This window comes from Callithrix jacchus, chromosome 13 (genome assembly GCF_049354715.1).
Source record: "Callithrix jacchus isolate 240 chromosome 13, calJac240_pri, whole genome shotgun sequence".
In the NCBI taxonomy this organism is placed as follows: domain Eukaryota; kingdom Metazoa; phylum Chordata; class Mammalia; order Primates; family Cebidae; genus Callithrix; species Callithrix jacchus.
The window spans coordinates 85,790,658-85,814,681 of NC_133514.1; the positions used below are offsets into that span (position 1 = coordinate 85,790,658).

Here is a 24,024-nt window from a genome sequence, read left to right on the forward strand (position 1 = left end):
TTCTTTTAGCATGTGGGTTATCATTTACAGATGTCCTTTCTACTATAGAATAAAATGATTGGACTTCGTGTCTGTTCCAATCCAAGCCTCACTGAGAATTCCTGAGCTACATAAATATTTACCAGGACTCTAGAAGCACAAAAGAAGAGATGGAACAAAGGAGAAATGAGCCATAGAACTCTAGTCAGAGCCAAAAGCAGAAGAGGTGACAATGAAAGACAAAATTGAAAATTTATGAAGATTTATCATTTATGTATAGGACAGTCAACAGGTTTTCAAAAATGCAGGCTCATCATTGGAAAATAGGTGCCAGGCATTGTTTCCTAGATTGCATCTTTTGGCAAAAAGAAGAGTCACTGAAGGAGGGCAGCATTCACAGGGCCTTCCCAGCTTCAATGCTTTTTGTCCCATTAAATTGGCACACTCACCTCCAGTACATTCTTGCTGCAAAAGGTAAAGAATGTACTGGAGGTGAGTGTGCCAATTTAATGGGACAAAAGCAAAGAATTAAATGTTCCAAATAAAAGAAAGGAGGAAACAATGACCAGTTCTAAGACTATAAGAATCTTGCTATCTTTATGTTATCTTCATGTTTGTTATTTTATTTATTTGTGTTTTTTTTGGGGGGGCTTTCCTCCTAATTATGAGTCCTTTACAATTAAAAGTGCAGTGGATCTGATTTTAGTGGCAATATGAGATGGGGAAAACTGGTTAGTTTCTGCCTTACCCCATAGAAGATGTGGCTTGAGTAAAACCCTAGGGATAAAGTGGCAGCGGTTAGTAACAAAAGATAAGTACATGATGAGGTTCCTGATTCCGGGGTCTAAGAGAACAAAAGTATCCAAGTGGTTTTGAGAAACAGCCTTGGCCTCTAGCAGTAAAAGGACCCACAAGTACAGTATCCTGAGAGTCTATTTCCAGTTCAAAAATCTAAAAAATGATAATCCCTAAATTCTCTTTTAGCTGTATCTGTATCACTGTGTAAAATGTCTTTTTCTCATCTCAGAATTTATAATCTCATTGTTCTTTCAGTGGATTGAAACTCATAGGTAAATGTTAAGCTACAGGGAGTCAGGGCCCATGTCTGAGTGATTCATTTCTGAATTCTCAGAGTTCAGCAAGCACCAGAGGCATTGTGAATAAAGAAGAATAAGTGATTGAATACTGAATGATAATCATGCCCCTCATCCCCCTTGTTCCCTAATTAATGATTAAAGTCTGTCTTTAACCCATGAAGATGGGCTTGACGGATTCCATCTCATGCTAGCTTTATGGTGTTCCTCTTAACGCTTGACTATTAAACATTCAGAACTGTACTCTCTGGTAGTGTATTTTCCAAGCTTGAATTTAATAAACCAATTCACACAATAGGAAAAAAATGAGTGAATAGGCAATTTCATTTTACATGATGACCCATTGTAAAACAAACAAGGGAAAAGCCTCTGGTAGCATTTCATGTAAGGGAAGAGTGGAGAATTTAGCAATATAGGGAGCTCATAGGGTCTCTGGAGCTATCAAGCCTCATACCCTGCAAATGGTCCTCATGCAGGTGAAGCATCCCTAAGAGGGACTCCTCAATGAGGGGAGAAAAGCATCCTTTTATGAGCATATGAACCACCAAATTCATAGTAGCTTCTCTCTTCCCACTACAGAGATGACATCCTTTTGCCACAGCCCAGTGCCTTCACTGTGGTAATTTTGCCACAGCTTAACTGAGACAGAGCACTGTAAATGCAACGATATTTTATTTCAGCTCTCCAATGACCCCAAACCAGTTTCTATTATTAATAATTCCTTTAAGGTTTATCTCTGGAGCATTCAAGAAGAAGCACCATGACTTCTACAATTAAGAAAAAAAGACCAGGCTGCAGATTTCTGTTCTGAATTATTTCCTGAGCTTCTTCATTATTTACTGAGATTCCTGAAATGCAAACAACCAGAGTGTTATCAGGCAAAGGCAGATCCCCTGAGCCTTTTATCATTCTGGCTGCAATTTTGCATATTTCCTTTATAACCAGACAGCATACCAAATGAAGCTAGACTCTTTAAAAGGAAATGAGGCAATTGGAATGTCAATTTTATTTAGTAATATATTGTAAAAACTAAACAGCATATCCAGCTGATTGACAAAATCCATCCAACTGTTAAGGGCAAAACAAAACTATCTCAAGAGGTACAGTTATGCAGATCTTGCTTTTACCTACAGGCAGATATTTAGAGAGAAAGAGAGACAGAGAATATTGAAGCAGAATGCTACATATGGAATTGTCCAACTGATAAAATTCAGAGAGAGTAAGGAACTCAAAAGCAGAGATTATCATGTCATATTTTCTCTCTTCTTCTTCAGAGAGCCTTTAAGCTTCTTCCACAGGCTGTCTTTTCTCTTCAGTTTCTTTTCCATCAAGGATGGCATGGACTCCTTCTTGCGAATTTCCCTCACTAAGCCATGAAAAGCATCATCAATACAGAATCTGAGGGCCGCAGAGGTCTCAAAAAAACCGCAATTATATTCTTGGGCCAGACTCAAGCCTTCTTCTGTAGAAACCTACGGAAAAAGTAAATAATATTAAAAAGACAGAAAGAGAAAGACTCTTTAATTAAAAATATGTACTCTATTAGAGCTATGGACCTCAGTTAAATTTAAGAATATATAAAAATGTGATAATTTGTTTTAAGAGAGAATCCTATAATTTGAAGGACAAATGAGAAATTAGAATCCTTGAAAGGATAACTGATTAAAACTAATTAAAAATTGAACTAGAAATCAGCTCTCTGGAATTCAAAAAAGCAACATAGCAAAGTGGTCAAAGAATAGCTTTATATTAGATATGTTTGTTTCAAGTACCAGCTCAACTACATTTTAGCTTTGCAAACTTGGGCAAATTTCTTGACCCTTTTTCCCCAATTTCCTCAACATAAGATATTAATACTTACCTCAAAACCTCTTTATTAGGATTAAGTGAGGTCATCTAAAAGAGACACACGCCTGGCATGTGTTTAAAGTTCTATAAACATTAGTCGTTACTATAGTCTAGAGCCTTCATGAGTTGTCATAAAAATAAAAAAAAATTATCTCTCAAAAGAAAACAAAAAGCAAACATCACCCCTATGGGAAAATAAGCCTCTATCTAGCCAAATATTCCAGAGCAGGTTTGAGGCTTCATGAGTCTTTGGTGGCACTTACCCATGCTGTGGTTTATGCTATTGTAATGGATCTCTAGAGATCCTACAAACTGACTGAGGCCAGGGACCATGTCTGTCTCACTCACCATTCCTTTGGTATCTTCTATAGCTCCTGGTGTCTACATCATCATTTAAAGGATGATTAACAAAATTACCCAGCGTTGAATAAATATTAGCTAAAATATAAATTATACACATATTTTAGCATAGTGGATTATATGTCCCTGTAGCTGGCACTAACAATCCTACTCGAAATTTAGTGCTCCTATAAAGCCCTGCCAGATTATCAGTCTGAAATCCTGAGTTACCAGGACTCTGAATTATAAATAGCCCTCCCAGCTCCGCATGTTGGATACGTGGCATAACTTAGAAAAAAACTTTATTCCTTTAAACTGTTGACATTTTGCAATTGTTTGTAATCAGGGCAAAAATAGAGTTTTTAAACTGGTACACCACACCATATGGTTAGTAAGTGGCTGAGCTGGGGTATAAAAATCTATCAAGTCTATCTGATCCTAAAGACAGGTTATTCACTCTAGTCTGTGATAGATTGATTTCATTAGTGGCTGTTAAACAGAGATGAGTAACTTGTCACATTTTAACCCTACAAGATAAAACATGTCTGGATTCTCTCTCTTTCTTTTTTTTCATTCCTGCTGGTAAACATAACTTATTTTAAGTAAATTTCTATCTTAAAATAACTTAAGAAATGCAGTGAAAATAACCAACTAAAGCTAATAACATTCTGGCCGACCAGCAATTGTGCAAAGTTATGTTTATTAAGTAACTTCCCTGATTTTCAAATTATCACAAGCGATAATCTTACCAAACAGTATGACACTGCGTAATGTGGCTTACCATTTATTTTTCTGTTATCTGGAAGAATTTCCCTCAACCAGAAGGTAATGGTGCTTATTTTATGCCTTTTATAGCAACACAACAGTTCTGGAACTATTTTCTATATTTATTGGCTTTCATTAGGTTATACTTATATTAATATAGCCTAAATGCCTCTATGGCTTATAAAATATTTTTTGTTTTGTTTTGTTGCTACACTGCTCTTTAGCAGCTAAGGAGAAGATTTTTGGCAGCTCTGCTCCAGACTGTCAGGTGGGTTCTGGTGTGTTACTCTTATCCTTTTATTTTAGGACTTAGGCTATGAGAGCCCTCTTATCAGGGAAATGATACTCCCATAATATAGTGCAGATGCACAAGAGGCAGAAATTATTTTACCTATATCCCAGTGGCCAAAAGACACATGGAATAACCTAAAGTCAGTCAAGCAGGACATATGCCCAACTCACATTGAAGCATGGCAAAAGTGGAAGGAAAACAAAGAATTTTAAGGAATAATTGATCAGTCAACATAACTGCATTACAGTCTCCAGTTTTAAAAGACAAAGACTGTCCAATCAGATTTTACAAAAATCACTTGCAGTTGCAGTACCTTCTATATAAGGATTTGGAAAGTGAAATTTGAATGAAAATTTACACACGAAAAAAGTTGTTGATATAGTTTAAATATCAGACAAAGTAGACAGTAACTAAAAATAGAACATTATTTGAGTAAAAAGAAATATTTTATAATGATAAAGGAAGATATTGTACTAATTCTTGTGCACTAAAAATATAGTCTCAGTGTAAATTTTGAAAGTTGACAAAATAAAATCCAAAAGCTTCGTGAGATATTTTAATGTGTCTCTCAGCAACTGAAAGAACTGGTAACAATCCTATTAACACAACTCCACGAGATAGAGAAAGAGGGAATCTTCCCTAAATCATTCTATAAAGCCAGTATCACCTTAATATCAAAACCAGAAAAGGACATAACAAAAAAGAAAACTAAAGACCAATATCCTTGATGAATATAGATGCAAAAATCTGTAAAAAATTACTAACTACCTGAATCCAATAGCATTTCAAAAAGCAAATCCACCACAGTCAAGTGGGGTTCATACTAGAGATGGTTTAACATACACAAGTCAATAAATGTGATATGCCACATAAACAGAATTTAAAACAAAAATCACATGATTATCTCAATAGGTGTAAAAAAAAAAGCCTTTGACAAAATCCAGCATCCCCTTTTGATTAAAACCCTCACCAAAATTGGCATAGACGGGACGTGCCTTAATGTAATAAAAGCTATCTATTACAAGCCCACAGCCAATGTAGTACTGAATGGGGAAAAGTTGAAAGCATTCCCCCTAGAATGCACACATGACAAGGGTGCCCACTCTCACTCCTTCTATTCAACATAGTCCTGGAAGTCTTAAGCAGATCAGTCAGACGAGAAAGAAATAAAGGATATCCAAATTGTTAAAACTGTTGCTGTTTGCTGATGATACAATTGTATGCCTAGAAAACCTAAAGCCTCATCCAAAAACTCCTAGACCTGATAAATGAATTCAGCAAATTTCAGTATACAAAATTTATATACAAATCAGTAGCTCTGCTGTACACCAACAGTGACCAAGCTGAGAATCAAATCAAGAACACAACCTGTTTTACAATAGCTGCAAAATAAATTCAACAAATGGTATTGGGATAATTGGCAGGCCTCATGTAGAAGAATGAAACTGCATCCTCGTCTATCACCTTTTTACAAAAATCAAGATGGATCAAGAACTCAACACCTGAAAGCATAAAAATTATAGAAGAAAACATTGGAAAAATCTTTCTAGACACTGGCTTAGGCAAAGACTTCATGAGCAAGAACCTAAAAGCAAATGCAACAAAAACGAAGATAAATACTTGGGACTTAATTAAACTAAAAAGTTTCTGCACAGCAAAAGAAACAATCAGCAGAGTACACAGAAAACCCACAGAGTGAAAGAATATCTCCATAATCTGTACATTTGACAAAAGACTAATATCCAGAATCTATGAGAAACTCAAAGATATCTGCAAGAAAAAAACAAACATCCCATGAAAAAGTGGGCTAAGGACATGGATAGACAATTCTCAAAAGACGATATACTAATGGCCAAAAAATATATGAAAAAATGCTCATTATCACTAATGAACAGAGAACTGCAAATCAAAGCCAAATGATACCACCTTATTTCTACAGGAATCATCCTAATAAAAAATCAAACAATAATAGATATTAGCATGGATGTGGTGAAAAGGGACCACTTTTACACAGCTGGTGGGAATTTAAACTAGAACAAACACTATGTAAAACAGTGTGAAGATTCCATAAAGAACTAAAAGTATAACTACCAGTTGATCCCACAATGCTACTACTGGGTGTCTATCCAGAGGAAAAGAAGTCATTATACAAAAAAGATACTTGTACACGCATGTTTATAGCAGCACAATTCTCAACTGCAAAATCATGAAACCAGCCCAAATAACAAGTGGATACATAAATGGTGGTATATATAGATACCATAAATCAACAACTGAATAAATTGTGACACACACACACACACACACACACACACACACACACACACACACCATGGAATACTACTCAGCCATAAAAAGGGAAAAAATAAGGCATTTGCAGCAATCTGGATGAAATTGGAGACCATTATTCTAAGTGAAGAAACTCAGGAATGGAAAATCAAACATTGTGTATTCTCACTCATAAGTGGGAGCTACGATGTAATAACGCAAAGGCATAAGAATGATATAATGGACTTTGGAGACTCAGGGGAAAGGGTAGTAGGGGGATAAAAGACTACACATTGGGTCCAGTGAACACTGCTCAGGTGATGAATACACTAAAATCTCAGAAATTACCACAAAAGAACTTATGCAACCAAACACCTACTGTTCCCCCAAAACCTATTGAAATAAAAATAAACGGCCAGGCGCGGTGGCTCAAGCCTGTAATCCCAGCACTTTGGGAGGCCGAGGCGGGTGGATCACGAGGTCAAGAGATCGAGATCATCCTGGTCAACATTGTGAAACCCCCGTCTTTACTAAAAAAAAAAAAAAAAAAAAAAAAAAATACAAAAAATTAGCTGGGCATGGTGGTGCGTGCCTGTAATCGCAGCTACTCAGGAGGCTGAGGCAGGAGAATTGCCTGAACCCAGGAGGCGGAGGTTGCGGTGAGCCGAGATCGCACCATTGCACTCCAGCCTGGGTAACAAGAGTGAAACTCCGTCTCCAAAAAAAAAAAGGAATAAAAATAAGTAAAGAAATAAAGAAAAAAATAAGTAGATAAATATTCAGTAAGGATACAGAAGATTTGAACAAAACAAACCCAATCAATCCAATTGACATATACAACATGCTATAGATAACTAATGGAAAAAGTCACATTCTCTTCAAGTTAACTTGGAACATGTATAAGAAACAGACTTTATCCTAAAGTGAGTCTCCGAACATTGAAAAGAATAAAAATCATAGCATAGCCCAAAATAAATGCAGTTGATCTAGAAATTTAAAAAACTCTACAAAATTCCCAAATAGTTGAGAAAAAGTATACATCTAAATAGTCAGTAGGTCAAAAAAGAAATTATAGAAACATTTTCAAAGTATTTGAAACTGAATGCTAATGAAAATGCACTGTATGAAAACTTGTAGGACTATCTAATGCGTTATTCACGATGATGCTTATAGCATTACATGCATGTTTTTAAAAAGCATAAACACTCAAATTTAATAATCAAAACATCAACTACATAAAAGTAACCAGAAAGCTCACCAAATTAATTTAAAGAAAGCAAAAGAAGGAAATTATAAATAAAATACAAAACAATTCTGCGATAGAGAAGAAAAAATTCAACAAATTTTTTAATAAAGATATCAAAATTTATAAAGCCCAGGCAAGACAGATTAAAGGTGATAAAGAAAAATAAGTTGTAAATAATCTTAAGAATGAAATACTGTATATCACTACAGATACTACAAACATAAAAGAGATAGCATGTGAACATAATGTTTGTCCCATTATATCAGAAATATTAGGTGGAGTAATTTCTACCAAAATAAAATTTTCAAAAACTTACACTCAAAAAAAGAGAAATTCTAAATTGTCCTATATACATTAGACAAAAAAATTAAATTTGTGATATAAATCTTTCCCACGATTAAGTCTCTATGACCAGAAGGCTTCTTTGATGAATATGTGTAGATATAAGCAACAACGGCATATGCAAATTGTTTACAGTGACATTATTTGCGATAGCAAAAACAAGCAAGCAAAAACACTGAAAGCAACACAAACCTTATTACCAGGAGACTTGATAAATAATTTGCTATGCATTAACACAATGTAATGCTGTTCAATATAAATTAATGACATACTATTATATACAACTTATATATATTATATATGACTTAGATAAATCTTACAAACATAATACTGCTGAGTGAAATAAATTAGACCTAAGGAATATTGTTAGTAAATGTTTAAGTATAGTTTTCTGTTTACAGAATATGGCAACATATAATTCCCATATATGCCACATTCAGTTTTCTCTATTGTTACATTAACATGTTAAACAATTACAGTTTTAGAGAGTTTAAAAACAGAAAAACAATTGTTTATTGTTGGGAGTCATATAGAGATTCCTTTTGAAGGACATACAAGGAAGTTTTCTGGGCACTTTTAATAATCTTCCATTATTAACCAGTATGGTGATTTTGGGTGAGTTCATGTTGTCGTAATTTATAAAGATCTATACTTATAATTTGTGTATTTTACATGAAACTGCAATTAAACACCCAGTGAAATAAATGCATTGTAAAATATGCAGCACTCCCTTTTAATATGGAGCATAATTTTGTCCTCCAGTACAGTAATATTTATGTAGCTAAGTATTGCAACATTTACAGCAAATACGATATACAAAATCTCCAAATAGACTCAGATCACATCAAATCATGCTTTGTCATAAAAATGAGTTGGGTCTGGTTAGGTTATGCAAACAAATACATTAAGAAAAACTTTTGCTTTTTACACTAGTTTGGATTTTTGTCTAAATCTAACCAATCAGATGACAAATTCTAGATTTGTATTAGTGTTTGGTGTGAAGGTTCAATATCATAAAGATAATAAATCATTTCAAATTAGTAAAAATATATTCAAACCCTGAAAACCTTTGAATCATAGGATGTCATACAGGGATTCTACAATTCATAGAGAAGAATAAAGGCACAAGTAGAAAAGTAATATTTGGATTCTAATAAGAAGGAGGTAGGAAGAAGAATAGTAACAATAATATTGGTCTCACCGGATTAAGGCTGTCTGAAAAGCTATAATGGTTGGTTCAGGGAAATGGGGCATTAGTTAAGGGTTAGACAAATAGTCTCATTACAATACAATAGAGAACCTAGAAAAAGATCGCTGTATCTATGGAAGCTTTTTGTATTATTGGGACAGAATTCCAAATCAGTAGAGAAATGAAAGTGCTGTCGATGGTTCCCTGACATTGAGTTATCATTTTGGATTATTTTTGACCAAGATGTATGGTCAATATTTCCACCAACATAGAAAGGTAATTTTTCTTTAAGGAGAGTAGAAGTATAGAGGGATTGAAATTAAGTCTTTAGCTAAATCCAAAACATTTTTAAGCATTTGAAAAAAAATATGTTTAGGTGTGTATATATAGTACATATATATATACACGCACACATATGCATATTTTATACAAACACATATTTATAAAATATTTCCTAATGGTTAAAATGTAAGCATCACAAATAAATTAAGGACATCAAAATTCAGCTAAAACTCCAGTTTAATAACCAAGCTCAATTAGAATTAAAATTAGCAAGCAAATCCCATGAAAGGTTTTTGCTGGAATATTATACAGCAAAACAGCACCTTTAATAAATGATATAACTAAATATTTCATTTTTTATAGCAGGCTGAAGCATAAACTGTGTCTATTCATTACTTTGATAAGTAATATAGAAATCATGGACCCTCTAATTCAAAGCATAAAATGTAGTTGCATATCATTTTAGATCCACTATCGAAATATTACTTCCATGTTATCTAATGGAAGAATAGCATTAATTTTCATGTTTGCTATAATAATATCTAATGGAAATTAAACTTCTTTTCCATATTTCCTTAAAAATTATATCAGTAACCTAAAGTTTTTATGTTTTAAGAAAAATACCAAAAGTGAAAGTATACTTTAACAATAAATTTTTATGTTTCAAGAAAATACATTTTCATACTTTAAGAAAATTTTGTCTCATACTAATATTGACAAACCATACATTTGTCATTCCTACCTTTGACCTCGAAATTTGTATGTCATAAATTTAATGTAAGAATTTGAGTCCAAATATGTCAAAAATCCAAGCCCAACAAATACTAATTTTTATAGATTTCTGGGTTTTATGCTTACTGTTATGGTCCATTTGAAGGCCATATGGCAAGAGCATCAAAGGGAGTAATTTTTAGGACCACAGCAGTCCACTAGTGGTAGTCTGACTGGTTTGGAACTAGAATATATTAAAAGAAGTAACAGCTCCCATATTAGAATCGAAAACAAAGGTCATTAACATATTCTTTTAGCATAAGATATCTTGTCTATCTGAATTTCAAGTAAAATTAAATTTTAAGTAAAATTAAATATTGAATATTCATAAATATTCATCTTCTTGATATAGTAACTCCTAAGAAAGAAGCACAATGGTAGAAAGAAATTAAATTTTCTTATTTTTCAAATGAGGAGTTTCAGGTTCGGAAAGGTTAAGCAGTGGTTAAGAAATGGTTCAAGGTCACACATCTAATTAAGTAAAATGTCCATCAACTTCTACAATCTTCCATTAAGCATCTCTTCCCGTCTTTCTTGCTGTCTCTCATGGGGTCTTTTCAGTTCATGTGCTATGATTCTATGTATTAGTTGATTATTCTGATGTGAGGTTTTACAACTTAAGATAATGCTTAAATAGTAAACACATGGCACACAATATTTTATATTGCATTTACATGAAAAGTTAAATTTTAAATAAGTATAAAAACAGGGGGGAAAGAAATGTTGCAGAGATTATTTTAGGGGTAGAAAGCAATGGATGCAGATACCACTATACCACAGTGCCCCTCAACTGCAAAAACACAAAACGTTTTTGATTTAATGTGCCACCTGGAGGTCTTAGAAAGCAATGGTAGAAAAGAAGGAATAAAGAAAAATGTTTCATACAAGTAATAGAAAATTTCAATAACCCAGGGGTGCCATCTTTTTAATATATATGACCTTTTTCACCGAAGAAGATCACCATGTAATATGCCAGGTACTCCCTGAAATGCCATTTCCCATCTGCCAGAGGAAGCATTAGAACACAGCCACAGCTGCATGGGGGGTTGATGAGACCACTGGGGCAAAAAGGCAGACAGAGCCTGTTCTAGTGCAGCCCAGCTGCTAGTGGGAAGCAGCAAGCATCCTGGCCAATTAGACCTTCAGTCCCAACAATCTGCTGACTTCAGGAGCTTCTTAGCTCTCTGCATATTTTTATCTTTTACCGAGCTTGGTGAAAATAAAATACATTAAATTAAATTAAGTTATTGTAAAGGTAGTCAGGGTAATGGTGGTTGCCTAATAAGCTAACAACACAAAAGGAAACTCTGACACTGTTTGCTGTAATTGCTAACCTTGAGTGAGGAAGACTGGCAGAAAGGTGGGTCTGGTTCTTCCGAAAGAAGCTTTGCAAGCAAAAATCTTAGTGGTTAAGCCTACTGGGTGCTGGTAAAATGCTTAGTGCACACAGATAACTCGTTGGGATTTATTTTATATATTTTTAATCCATTCTTGTCAGTATTTCACTCTGTTTTTCCCATGAAGTTAATTTTCATTATGCAGCCTAAATCATCAAAGTAGCAGGAATCAAAATTTCCTGGGAAATTTGTGACCAACACGTCTTATTTGCTAACTTGAAGGAAAAATGGCCCAAACTTGAATTATTCTATTTTTGTTTTGTTTAATTGTATAATTAATTTTGATCAATTTTAATAATATGAATGGTCTTGCCAATTTTCTTAACCAGTTTTAGTGAAAATACTTTTGATTTATTAAACTTGATTTATTTGCTTATTTAATATGAGAGTAACCTTTTAAAAAAGATCATCTTCCATTTAAATGTAAGTGCTTAGATGTCATCTCAAACTCTTTTTGGAAAAAACGAAACAAAGCAAAGCACTGGCAAGGTGTCCCATCCTTGGCTGCAGTCACTGATATATGGGAAACCATTCTTGACAGATTAGAGTGTGCTTACAGGGTGTTCCTTCCAAGAGTGCTCTATCTGCTCTGCTATTTTTTCCCAATTATCTTTTTTAGATGGGTGAACAAGTCTGCAAACTAAGCAAAAAACTCAACTGGTGAAGAGATGTCAGTATCTTCTTAGCAGGTCCCTCTTTTAGGAGGGATTGTGTTGGAGCCTCCTTCTCTTGTACTGTAAAAGAGCAGGGCAAGAATCCTCCCTTCCCTTCTTTGTGGTAGAGGGAGAAGGAAAAGAACTCCTGGTCTTGGTATCAAAAACTCAGATTTCCACCTCAGTTCTTAGACTGGGAAGGCGTGTGGATTGGGGAAAGGGAAGGGTAGGAGTCAACAGAGGCAATTTAGTTGTGTGCTTATCTGTAGGTCTCTTTAGAATGTGGAGTACATTTTACACCATGGAGCCCATCATTCCTCAACACATATTTTTATGCCTTTGCATATTGCTTTTTCCCCTCATCTAAAAAGTCTTTCACTTTTCTTTTCTCTCACCTCTTCCAGATCTACTCAAGGCTACACGGACCAATCCAGTCAGTCTATGGTGACCTTAGTGGCCTCTGTTTTGCTGTGTAACTTATCATCCTTGGCAGAAGTTCATAGGCCTTAGTTGCTTTATCTCAGCAACAAAACTGCAAGGGAACTAGACAGAAGCCATATTTTGTCTTACTTTAATCCTCATTGTGCCACACAATAAGCCACACACTTGGCAGTGGCAGGTTCTCATGAAATATTTAATTTGAATGATAATGAAAATAACACCAAATAAACAGTCTCTGGAGACCACAGAGTCCATTATAATGAGTTCATAAAATTGAAATTTAAGGGGCCAGGATATTGCCCTCAACTGTACTTTTGCTATGTGGTGGGCTTCAGCAAATGCCTCCAATTGTGCTGCAGTGGGTAAGAATATAGCTCCCAGAATCAGATTACCAGGATCCAAATTCTGGCTACACTACTTTTTAGCCCTGAATTCTCAGGGATTTGCCTAGACTGTGATTTAATTTCCTCATAAAATTCTACTTCATAGAATTGATAATAGGATACAATGAGCTATTACATGAAAGGCACTTAACATAGTTCCTAGTATACTGTGTACACCCAATAAATGTTTTTTGGTTGGTTGGTTTGTTCAATGTCTGAAAAGAAGACAGAAAAAATTTTAACTTCGTTTCAGACCACATTTTATCCATGTTTATAAGTTTTTCTACTTCTCACCATGACCTAAAAATTCTCCATGATATTATTTCTATCTGTTTCCACAAGCCTGATTCATACCACTCTCCATCATCAACTATATCCCATCATACTGTATACATGCCCATTACTATCTTCCTGCCTTCAAGTATTTGTAGTTTTTGTTTCCTCTGCCTGAAATGTGCTCCCCCACAGGTCTCCTCCTGGATGTTTTTAAGTCCCAGCTGAAATATCACCTTCACTGAGACACCTTGCCTAACCATCCTCTCAAAAGTATTCTCACACATCCCCATAATGCTATCCCATTACTCTTTTTTTTTTTTTTTTGATGAGAAGGGCACTAAATTATTATCTGAATTCATCTCACTAATTTGCTTATATGTATTTTTCAACACCATAAGTATGAAGTGAGCTTAGTTATTGCTGAAAATGTGTCTGTTTTTTTCTAACAGACTTCTTTGTGGATGACATCACTGGCACCCAGGATGTGGGAATACATCTGACGTTATAATAAACAGAGGAGTTGCTTGTCAATTGAGACAAATAAAAAAAATTGAAGGGAAATCTCAGATCAAAGACAGTGGTTAGCACAATGTATAGCACTGTGGTGGCATTTACAAGTAGTGCCCAGCCCTGTGTTAGTGGTTCTCAGCTTCCCGTGAGAGGGAGCCTTAATCTTAGACCTGAACGGCATGTAGTAATTATTTAGGTTGATGAGGAGGGGTGGGATGTTGAGAGAACAGGAAGGAGTCTCAGTAAAGGGACTAAGGAAGGCCTAAGGCAGAAGTGATCATGGTGCTTTTGTGGGATCATCAGTAGTTAATGTGGTTTAGACCAGAGCACAAGGGAGAAGAAGTCAATAAGAGCACAATCAGAACAAATTAGTGAGTTTAAATGTCTAATTTATTCAGATCTGTATAAAATTTGTTAGGAATCCATCAAATAAGTAATTTTTTAAAAGCCTATTTCTTGAGTGCCTACTCTGGAAATGTAATAGGTTTTCTCTCTCTTGCTGTTCTAGAGAGATATTGATTGAATGGAGAGAAAAGCAGGACATAATAAATTAAATGGTGTAGCCAGTCATTCTGGGACACGGGATGGTAATGGCTCTGGGGTAAAGGGTTTTAGACTGCTTTGTACAGGAGACATTTGAAGTCTCAAAGGCCTTGTGCTTTTCATCCCAGAAGCTCTAGTGTGCAGGGGGGAAAGGTTGCCATGGCAGCCAGTAGTTGCTATGAAGGGAAAAAAGAAAAGGTTAATGCTAAATATTTTGCTGACAGCAATATGTGCCTTCTTTTTTGAATTTTTCTCCTAAAGACGTTGCTTTTAAAATACCTTATTAAAAATAGAAATCAATAAAATTGGGCAGTATGTGCAATATACATAAATGTGGATCTATGCAGGTGTAAGTATACATACATGTATGTGCAAGCCCAAAGATATCTTCACATATTTGCACTAATATATAAATGTATATATTCGATGTATACTAAATTGATGGTTCTTCTGAACCTTCAGGGGATTGGTTATTATGAATAGCTAAATTTTCACATGGCCTAAAAATGTACTCTTTAAAGACCAGAAAATATTTTATTATTTAATCTGTTAGGTTAATGAATGTGTATTAGGTAAAAATAGAAGACAAAAACTTTACGTATTATACTTGTAACACATAAAACAATTATAATTAAGTAACAAATTATATAACTGTACAATGCCTGGATCTCCTGCAGAATATAAGACCAAGAAGGCAAGGGACATTATATTGCCATCAACACATCAATGCTTTGCATGTGAACCATGTTCAATAAACACATTTCCTATCTCTTCACTGAATGGAGACTGTATAAATGGATAGGAAGTTGACCAAAGAGCAACTAACCAATTATAACAGAAGAAACTCTCTGTGAATTAACTGGAGAATTGGAAGCTGAAATAGTACTTAAAATGCTTAAGGTTTTAAGCTATTTCCATTAACACGTCCATGCAATTCATTTAAAGTGTCAAAACGCTTGATTATGTTTGTTGTCAGGTTAAATCATGGCCCTGCAGAATCTCCGCACAGAAATAAGAAGACTGGGTAGTCATGCCTTCTTGAATGAAATCTGGGGACCACAGTGGCAGATGACTTTGATGAAGCCCAGAGGAAAGCTGGCTCCACAGAGGTATCTTGGCCTCCTTCAAGCTCACTATCAACCTATATATCTTTTTGGATTATATTTGGGAAAGCATGACATTAAAAGAAGGATGAACTAGAGCAAAATAAATTTGACAGAAGTTCTAACCCTGGAATCTACATAAAACAAAACTGAACCAATATTCCATATTTTTGACCTTATACACAGGGAGTTAGGGATTTTTTGAAAATGTATGTGCCTGTGCTTATTGGCACTGCTATACATTTATATTTCAATCTTAGCAGAGCCATCAATGCTTTTGTCAATCATTATACTTATTATCAGCCAGTTCCCTTTCCTAGTTCTGATTTAGTTCTTCAAATCCTTCCTTTCTTGTCCCAAGTCTCTGACCCCATCCTTATTTTAAGCAGATGCTCTCACCTTCCTATTTCACCTCAGTGAGAATATAAAAGCATCCCAAAATAACGACTTTAACATCCTTAACTAGCACCTAAAATTTCATCCGTATCATTAGACATCTTATCATACTCTTTCTCCTCTCAGGCAAAGAGAGGTTACTGATTCTTGTCAAGTTTTATAACTCTACCTGGGCTGAGTAACCTTTCCTAAAAAATCTATTTCAATCCTGCACTATTAGTCATCCCATCTTTTCCCTATGTTTTCAGTCTTCTTCTATGACAGCCCTTTTGGTTTCAGAAAAATATTCAAGTCTCAACTATCTTTAGTGCCCAGTTCATTTACTTTCTTTTATCTTCCCTTTTCATAACGTTAAACAGAGAAAGGATAGGGCTGGGGAAGGAAAGCAATTAGAAAAAAGAAGAAAGTACAATTTCAAAATAAAATACATTGTAGGTTTATTTACTGGTTTCTCTTAATCATTTCTGATTTGTACATTAATGTTCACAATCTGCATTCTTTTCCACCTCATTCTTCTAACATGGTTTTGCAAAGGTACCATTCTTACTGCCAAATCCAAAAGATGCTTCCAGCAATTTTTACCAGCTGCAATGTTTGACATATTGCCTAGTCCCTTCTTTATATTCTTATCCTTTAATTGATGGCTTCTTCCTTTTCTTGATTTTTAAATTTTTCTTGATTACTTTTTTTTTTTTTTGAGGTGGCGTTTTGCTCCTGTCACCCAGGCTGGAGTGCAATGGTGCAATGATACAATCTCTGCTCCCTGCTACCTTTGCCTCCCAGGTTCCGGCAATTCTCCTGCTTCAGCCTCCCAAGTAGCTGGGATTACAAGCACGTGCCACCATGCCCAGCTAATTTTTCTTTTCTTTTTGTATTTTCAGTACAGACAGGGTTTCACCATGTTGACCAGGCTGGTCTTGAACTCCTAACCTCAAGTGATCTGCCTGCCCAAAGTGCTGGGATTACAGGTGTGAGCCACCATGCCTGGTCTGATTACCCTTTCTGATTATTCTGTCTGAATATTCTGATGTTTGACTTTCACTCATGCTTTTCACAATTATGTGCCCATTGATTCTCTCCCTGACTCTGACCAGGACTTAAATCATCAACTTCTGCAGTTCCAAAGCCTTCAGGCTCAGACTGGAGCTATACAAATGGCTTTCCTGAGCCTCCAGCTTGCAGATGGCTGATGTGGAACTTCTCAACCTTTGCAGTAGCATCATTCAATTCTTAATAATAAATCTCTTTGATTATATCTCTATATATACTATTGGTTCTGTTTCTCTGGGGAACCATGAGTGATACAATCCTAAATGCAAAAGAATTCAGGATTGCAATAATCTGAAGGGTCATCTTTCAGGCCATCAAGTCATTACCTATGTGTCATCCACATTTCTGTTAATGACTGTCTAGTTTCTGTTGGCACTTATGTACTGCACATTTCTCTGTAAAATGACCATTTCTGTCAATGTTCCTCACATGTCATCAGAAGAAAATTTGATTTCACAGCTAAAATTGTTCCTGGGCATCATGTACTCCAAATTCCATCTTATATGAACTAACAACATGGAAACAGTTTGGAAATACCTAAATTTCCGAGATAATTCTTCAATATTGGAATTGGCATTAAAAACCCAGGACTGTATTTTTGTTACCCTATCTGACTCTTTGTATAGAATACAAAGATAATGGGATTAAAGAGATGGGGCACAAGACAAGAGCATTTTGATAAAGAGTAAAATGAAAGAAAAGGTTTAGGAAAGAGACTTCCTGGGCAATTAGGCTTGCATGAGATGGGAAAGGCAGGGATTAGAGGCTGCTGCCATTTTTTTCCAGTTAAGTCAGAAAGTAGCAGAAGACTTGAGACAGCTAGAGCTGGGGCTCTTGCTTTGTTAAATCAAGATTTATATTTTTACGCCAGGTGTGGTGGCTCACACCTGTAATCCCAGCACTTTGGGAGGCTGAGGCAGGCAGATCATGAGGTCAGGAGCTCAAGACCAGCCTGATCAACATTGTGAAATCCCTGTCTCTACTAAAAATTTAAAAAAATTAGCCAGGCCCATGGTGGCATGCACCTGTATTCCCAGGTACTCAGGAGGCTGAGGCAGGTGAATCGCTTGAACCTGGGAGGCGGAGGTTGCAGTGAGCCAAGATTGTGCCACTGCACTCTGACCTGGGCAACAGAGTGAAACTCCATCTCAGTAATAATAATAATATATATTTAAATTGACATTCTCTGAGTGTCTTTGATAATAGAATACATGTCTGCAAGTCTCCATCCCTTGGATTTTGGAGATATTATATTTAGATTCAAGTGGCTGCACAGATGACAGCTTTTAACTGTTGCAAGAAACCCCTCTGTGGCCTTAGAAACTCCTTTCATTTGTTGCTTCCCAAGCCCAGTTACTTGATCATTCTTCAGGTGAACAAAATGACCTGCCTCAATGGCTGGGCACACAGCATGCCAGTGTAAGGAAGGTAATCTTGACAAGTTTGTTAAGAAGCAGTGGCCTGAGACTGCATTTCTAAGTCAGTGACACCTGTTTTCTCTTCCAGATTCTGGTCATGTCAGAGCACCTGGCAAACAACACTATCACTGCAGTGGGTTGTCAGCTCACTGACATTATCTGTGCTTTATCCTCCACAGTAGAAGCGGAGAACATAGGCTGTGTTAATCAAAACAGTAGGTCTCACTGAGATACAATGAAAAAATACATCCTATTTAGGAGGATTGTTGCTGAAATCAAACGGCTTGGGTTCTAGTCCCAGCACTGCCACTTACTAGTTGAGTGTCCTTAATTGAATTACGTATATTTTCTAATACTCAATGTCCTCACCTTAAAAGGGGTTAAAAAGAGACATGATTAATATAATATACAGAAGGCCATTTGCTTATTATGTACTAAATGGAATTATACAGGGACTTTTTTGCTTGTATTTATTTAACTCGTGGCTTGTCTCCCTGTATGAATTATACATCCTGATATGAGTGAGAAGTTTGATTCTTGTTTTTATGACCACCATGAGAGAGGGTGAAGTTGGGGAGTCCTATGATCAGATATTCTTACATAGTTGACTTTATTACCATATCTGTCCTCAGAGGGGCGGGCTCTTCCTTTGGGCATATTTTATTGAACCAGACCTAAAACATTTTGCTAAAATTACAAGTCTTCATTTGCAAAAGCAATCACAGTTATGTTAAATCTGTGTAGGCTAGAATCATTTTTCTCTTCAATCTGTTGAGAGACAGATATTGTTTCAGTTTCCTTGTTGTTTTCCCACATCTTTCTTCTGCCTACTCCTGTAAATTCCTTGTTTTCCTTCATTATCCGGTTTTATCACTTTAGCTTTTCTCCTTAGACTTGTCTTTCTTTATATCTTCACTAGTCAACATCCTGTTAATCCTTAAGGGTTTTCTTGTAACTCCGAGTCTCAACTTCAAGAAGTGTTTGCTGATCTCCCAGACTAGGAATAATTTTTCTTTTTTTTTTTTATAAAGAAATCCCTAAACATTTGCTTCTTATCACTTGTCCATTAGTACAAGCAATATTTTTTTCTTATTCTTTACTGAGGGAAACTTTCATGGACATTACGGCAGTGTTCCTTTTATCGCTGCATCTCTTACAAGTGGAAAACTTGCCAAATTGACTTGAAAACTTGACCCTTATTTTCTAATATTAACTATTTATGAACTAATTTTTTATAAAGTCCTTCTCTTCTCGCAATTAACACAACTCTTTCTTTAGGAATTTCAATTCTTAGTTGATCCCCTCTCATAATATGACTATCAAGGCAACCTGAATTTGCTCTTAATTTTTAAAAATTATTGTTACTTTTATTTTTGAGACAGAGTCTACCTCTGTTGCCTAGGCTGGGGTGCAGTGGCACAATGTTGGTTCAATACAATCTCTGCCTCCCAGGTTCAAGCCTCAGCCTCCCTAGAAGCTGGGATTACAGGCATTCACCACTATGTCCAGCTAAGAATTTGCTCTTGAGATCAGCAATTAGTTTTTCTCAGTGACACCTAATTCAGCAAAAGTATTAGCTCCTTTGACCAACTGTAATTTGTTTAAGTACAAATCATGCATAGAGATGTAAGCCAAGAAATCATGGAATTATTGACATTAGAGACACTGCCAGAAATAAGTTTATTCACATATGAGCCAATTCCAGGCCACTTATGTATAGCTCTCACTGGGAGGAAGTTAATATTAAGAGGTAAATAATTCTTCATTAATTTTATAACTTTTAGCCTTATGCCTGGCCTTTATAAACACATCCAGAATAAACTCCGAATTCCTCTGTACAGTAACTCTTCTGATATGGAAAATATAGATCATGTCTCCTACTCATTATTTTACCATGGAATTGTATTTAAAAGATTGCTTTACGTTATTTTCAGAAGACAGTTTTCATCCTGCAGAATCTTAAACAAAAATGACACAGAGAAGAAAAATGAGTATGTGGTTCTTTCTTTGTTCTTATAGAGACCAAAAATAAGGATTCACAGAACAAATAATATCAACAATTTTGGTTGCAAGATCATTACTCTTCAATAAATAAATAAATATATGTAAAAATAAAAAGTTTATAAAGCAAAAAAGTTACAGTCAGGCTGAAGTGCAATGGCGTTATCCCAGCTCACTGCAACCTCCACCTCCTGGGTTCAAGCTGTTTTCCTGCCTCAGCCTCCTGAGTAGCTGGGATTACAGGTGTGCGCCACCACACCCAGATAATTTTTGTATTTTTAGTACAGAAGCAGTTTCACCATGTTGGCCAGGATGGTCTTAATCTCTTGACCTCATGATCTGTCCTCCTTGGCCTCCCAAAGTTTTGGGATTACAGGCGTGAGCCACCGCGCCCGGCCACTTTTTATTTTTTATAACTCTTTGACTTTGGAAATAAAACTTAACATTCAAACACATTGTATAGTTGTATAAAATATTTTCTTCAATTTTAATTTTTTTTCTATTTAAAACTTATTTTTACTTTTTAAACTTTTCTGTTAAAAGGTAAGACACAAACATACACATCAGGCTAGACCTACACAGGGTCAGAATCATCAAGACATTACGAAGTGATAGGAATTTTTCAGCTCCACTATAATCTTATGAAACCACCATTGTAGATGCAGCCCATCATTGACCAAAATGTTCTTATGCAGCACATGACTGTGTATCTGCTTTTTCTGGGTCTAAGGTGAGGGATACTAAATTGTTGAAGGACGAGGAAGATGTTCTGGATCAAATAAATGACGCTGCAGTGAAGATTAAACCAACAGAACTCAGAATAACTGTTACACATGAATTTCACTCCAAAGAAGATTAACTAAGTTAGTGTTCTGCAAAGCAACATTGCGATCACACTGATTTGGATACCAGTTTTCTGGTCTGTAGGATCAATGGAGAGGTCTAGAGGGTAACTGAAGTTACTTCTACTCCCAGCTTTTAAAGATTTCTTAAACTTTTGTTTTTCTTTGCCTACCTCCATGTCTGCCTATCCTTTCCTCCTGAATCAATCTTTCTATGTCCCAGTTCCAAGAGTAGAACTAACATTCACCCAGATGCTAACCACCTCCCACCTTCCATATGGTACATTCTAGCTACTTCAAAGCACTTGCACTTTTTAGAATGTATCATTACCTCTACCTAGATGTATTTTCCAGGAACATATCCCATCTCTTAAAGGTTTAACCTCCAGTGTCTTTGAAGTGAGCCATTATCTTTACCCCTTATTTACACATTTTTTTCAGTTACCTTATAGATTAGATGTCCTCTTTACTCCATGAATAGCAATTCTTGAGGAAGAAATTATCAAGTGCACTTTTTATCCTCAGAATTTAACTATAGCAGAGTTTTAATAAATATTTGTTGAATGAATTGGATTCACAAAGTCACAGCATCACAAAATTACTAATGTTATCCTTTCATCTGCTAAACTTATTTCACTAAGCATGTGCCATCTCTGAGAAACCTATGAAGTATTAGTGTAAGTAATTAAGACAAAAGTTTACTTACAAAACTAATTTGTGATGCAACCTTATTTGATTTGTAGTGTTTACTTGCCAGCTGATTTGACACATTTGTGAGTTCATGTATTAAACTAAGCTATCTTGAAAAGTCACTGTGGCTTATTGAGGCCTTCACCTTTAGGCACTCAGTACAGCCTTCATCACTAAGCTTCTCTGAGCCTATATTTTCTTCTCAATGGGGCTTGGAATATCTATTAATTTTGTTATTAGTTTCTGTAACTGATGCTGGAATGCATTATACATGCATTTGCAAATTAGTAGGGTGAATCTTTTGCAATTATAGGAGCAATTAATATTTGGTTGTATAAAAAGAAAAAAATGTTTTAAGAATCAGCCATTTGATAACAAGAAATGTATGCCAAAGCCTAAGCTTTAACTATATGTAGAGAGAACAATGTCAGAGCAGTAATGCAAATGACTCAATTCATGGACAATTTAAGAACAATGAAATTTAACTTGGAACATGTCATTATCTTCTCTGAGACTTGTTGACATACAGCCTGTCCTCATGAAATAGGAAATATTTACTGTCTCCACAGTATTTTACAACATTAAAATTCTGTTTGTGGCTTTTGTAAACCTCCCTGGAAAATTACAAGTGAGATTAAAAGAAACTCCGACAGCCTGGGGAGGGATTGATAGATGACCTGCCATATTTAAGACAGCCAACTTTTGCTAAGGTCAGCCCTCACATACTGAGAGAACAAAAGCAAAACACAAGGCCCAGGGAGAGCAGAGAGGCTGAAAGAACAAAGTGTGTTGACATCAATGACCTCTAGCCTTAGACTAATGGGAAAGACAATATATGTTTATATACATAGATGCATAAATGTTTACTTGCATATTTTTATATAGATACATATAGTACATAATATGGTTTGGCTGTGACCCCACCCAAATCTCAACTTGAATTGTATCTCCCAGAATTCCCATGTGTTTTGGGAGGCATCCAGGGAGAGGTAACTGATTCATGAGGGCCAGTCTTTCCTGTGATATTCTTGTGACAGTGAATAAGTCTCATGAGATCTGACGGGTTTATCAGGGGTTTCCACTTTTGTTTCTTCCTCATTTTCTCTGGCCGCCACCAGGTAAGAAGTGGCTTTCACCTCTCAGCATGACTCTGAAGCCTCCCCAGCCATGTGGAACTGTAAGTCCAATTAAACCTCTTTTTGTTCCTGGTTTTGGGTATATCTTTATTAGCAGCATGAAAATGAACTAATCTAGTAAATTGGAATCATTAGAGTAGTGTGTTGAAGAGGTACCCAATAATGTGGAATCAACTTTGGAACTGGGTAATAGGCAGAGACTGGAACAGTTTGAAGGGCTCAGAAGAAGACAGGAAAATGTGAAAACGTTTGGAACTCCCTGGAGATTTGTTGAGTGGCTTTGCCCAAAATGATGATAGTGATATGGGCAATAGAATCAGGCTGGAGCGGTGTCAGATGGAGATGAGGAACTTGTTGGGAACTGGAGTAAAGGTGATTTTCCTGTTTTAGCAAAAAGTCTGACCACATTTTGCCCCTGCCTTAGAGATTTGTGGAAGTTTGAACTTGAGAAAGATGATTTAGGGTTTCTGGCAGAAGAAATTTCTAAGTAGCAAAGCATTCAAGATGTGACTTGGGTCCTGTTTAAGACATTCAGTTTTACAAGGGAAGCAGAGCACAAAAGTTTGGAAAATTTGTAGCCTATATGATGGGGGGAAAAACATATCTTCTTGGGAGAAATTTAAGCTAGCTATGGAAATTTGCATAAGAAGGAAGGAGCCTAATGTTAATCCCTAAGACCATGGGGAAAATATCTCCAGACCATTTCAAAGACCTTCAGGGTAGCCCCTCCTATCTCAGGCCCAAAGGCCCAGAAGGAAAAAGTGGTTTCC

General features: G+C 35.8%; 1 protein-coding gene across 4 annotated transcripts in view; it reads right to left on the reverse strand.

The window, feature by feature from the left end:
• Window positions 1–2,056: 2,056 nt before the first annotated feature.
• Window positions 2,057–24,024, reverse strand: part of RIT2 (Ras like without CAAX 2) — a 394,401-nt gene continuing 372,433 nt past the window's right edge. For all 4 annotated transcript variants that reach the window (XM_002757199.6, XM_078346932.1, XM_078346933.1 and 1 more), the window contains one exon: window positions 2,057–2,545. In XM_002757199.6, coding sequence (XP_002757245.1) covers window positions 2,318–2,545 — 228 coding nt within the window. In that variant the 3' untranslated portion in view covers window positions 2,057–2,317. The remainder of the gene's footprint in view (window positions 2,546–24,024) is intronic.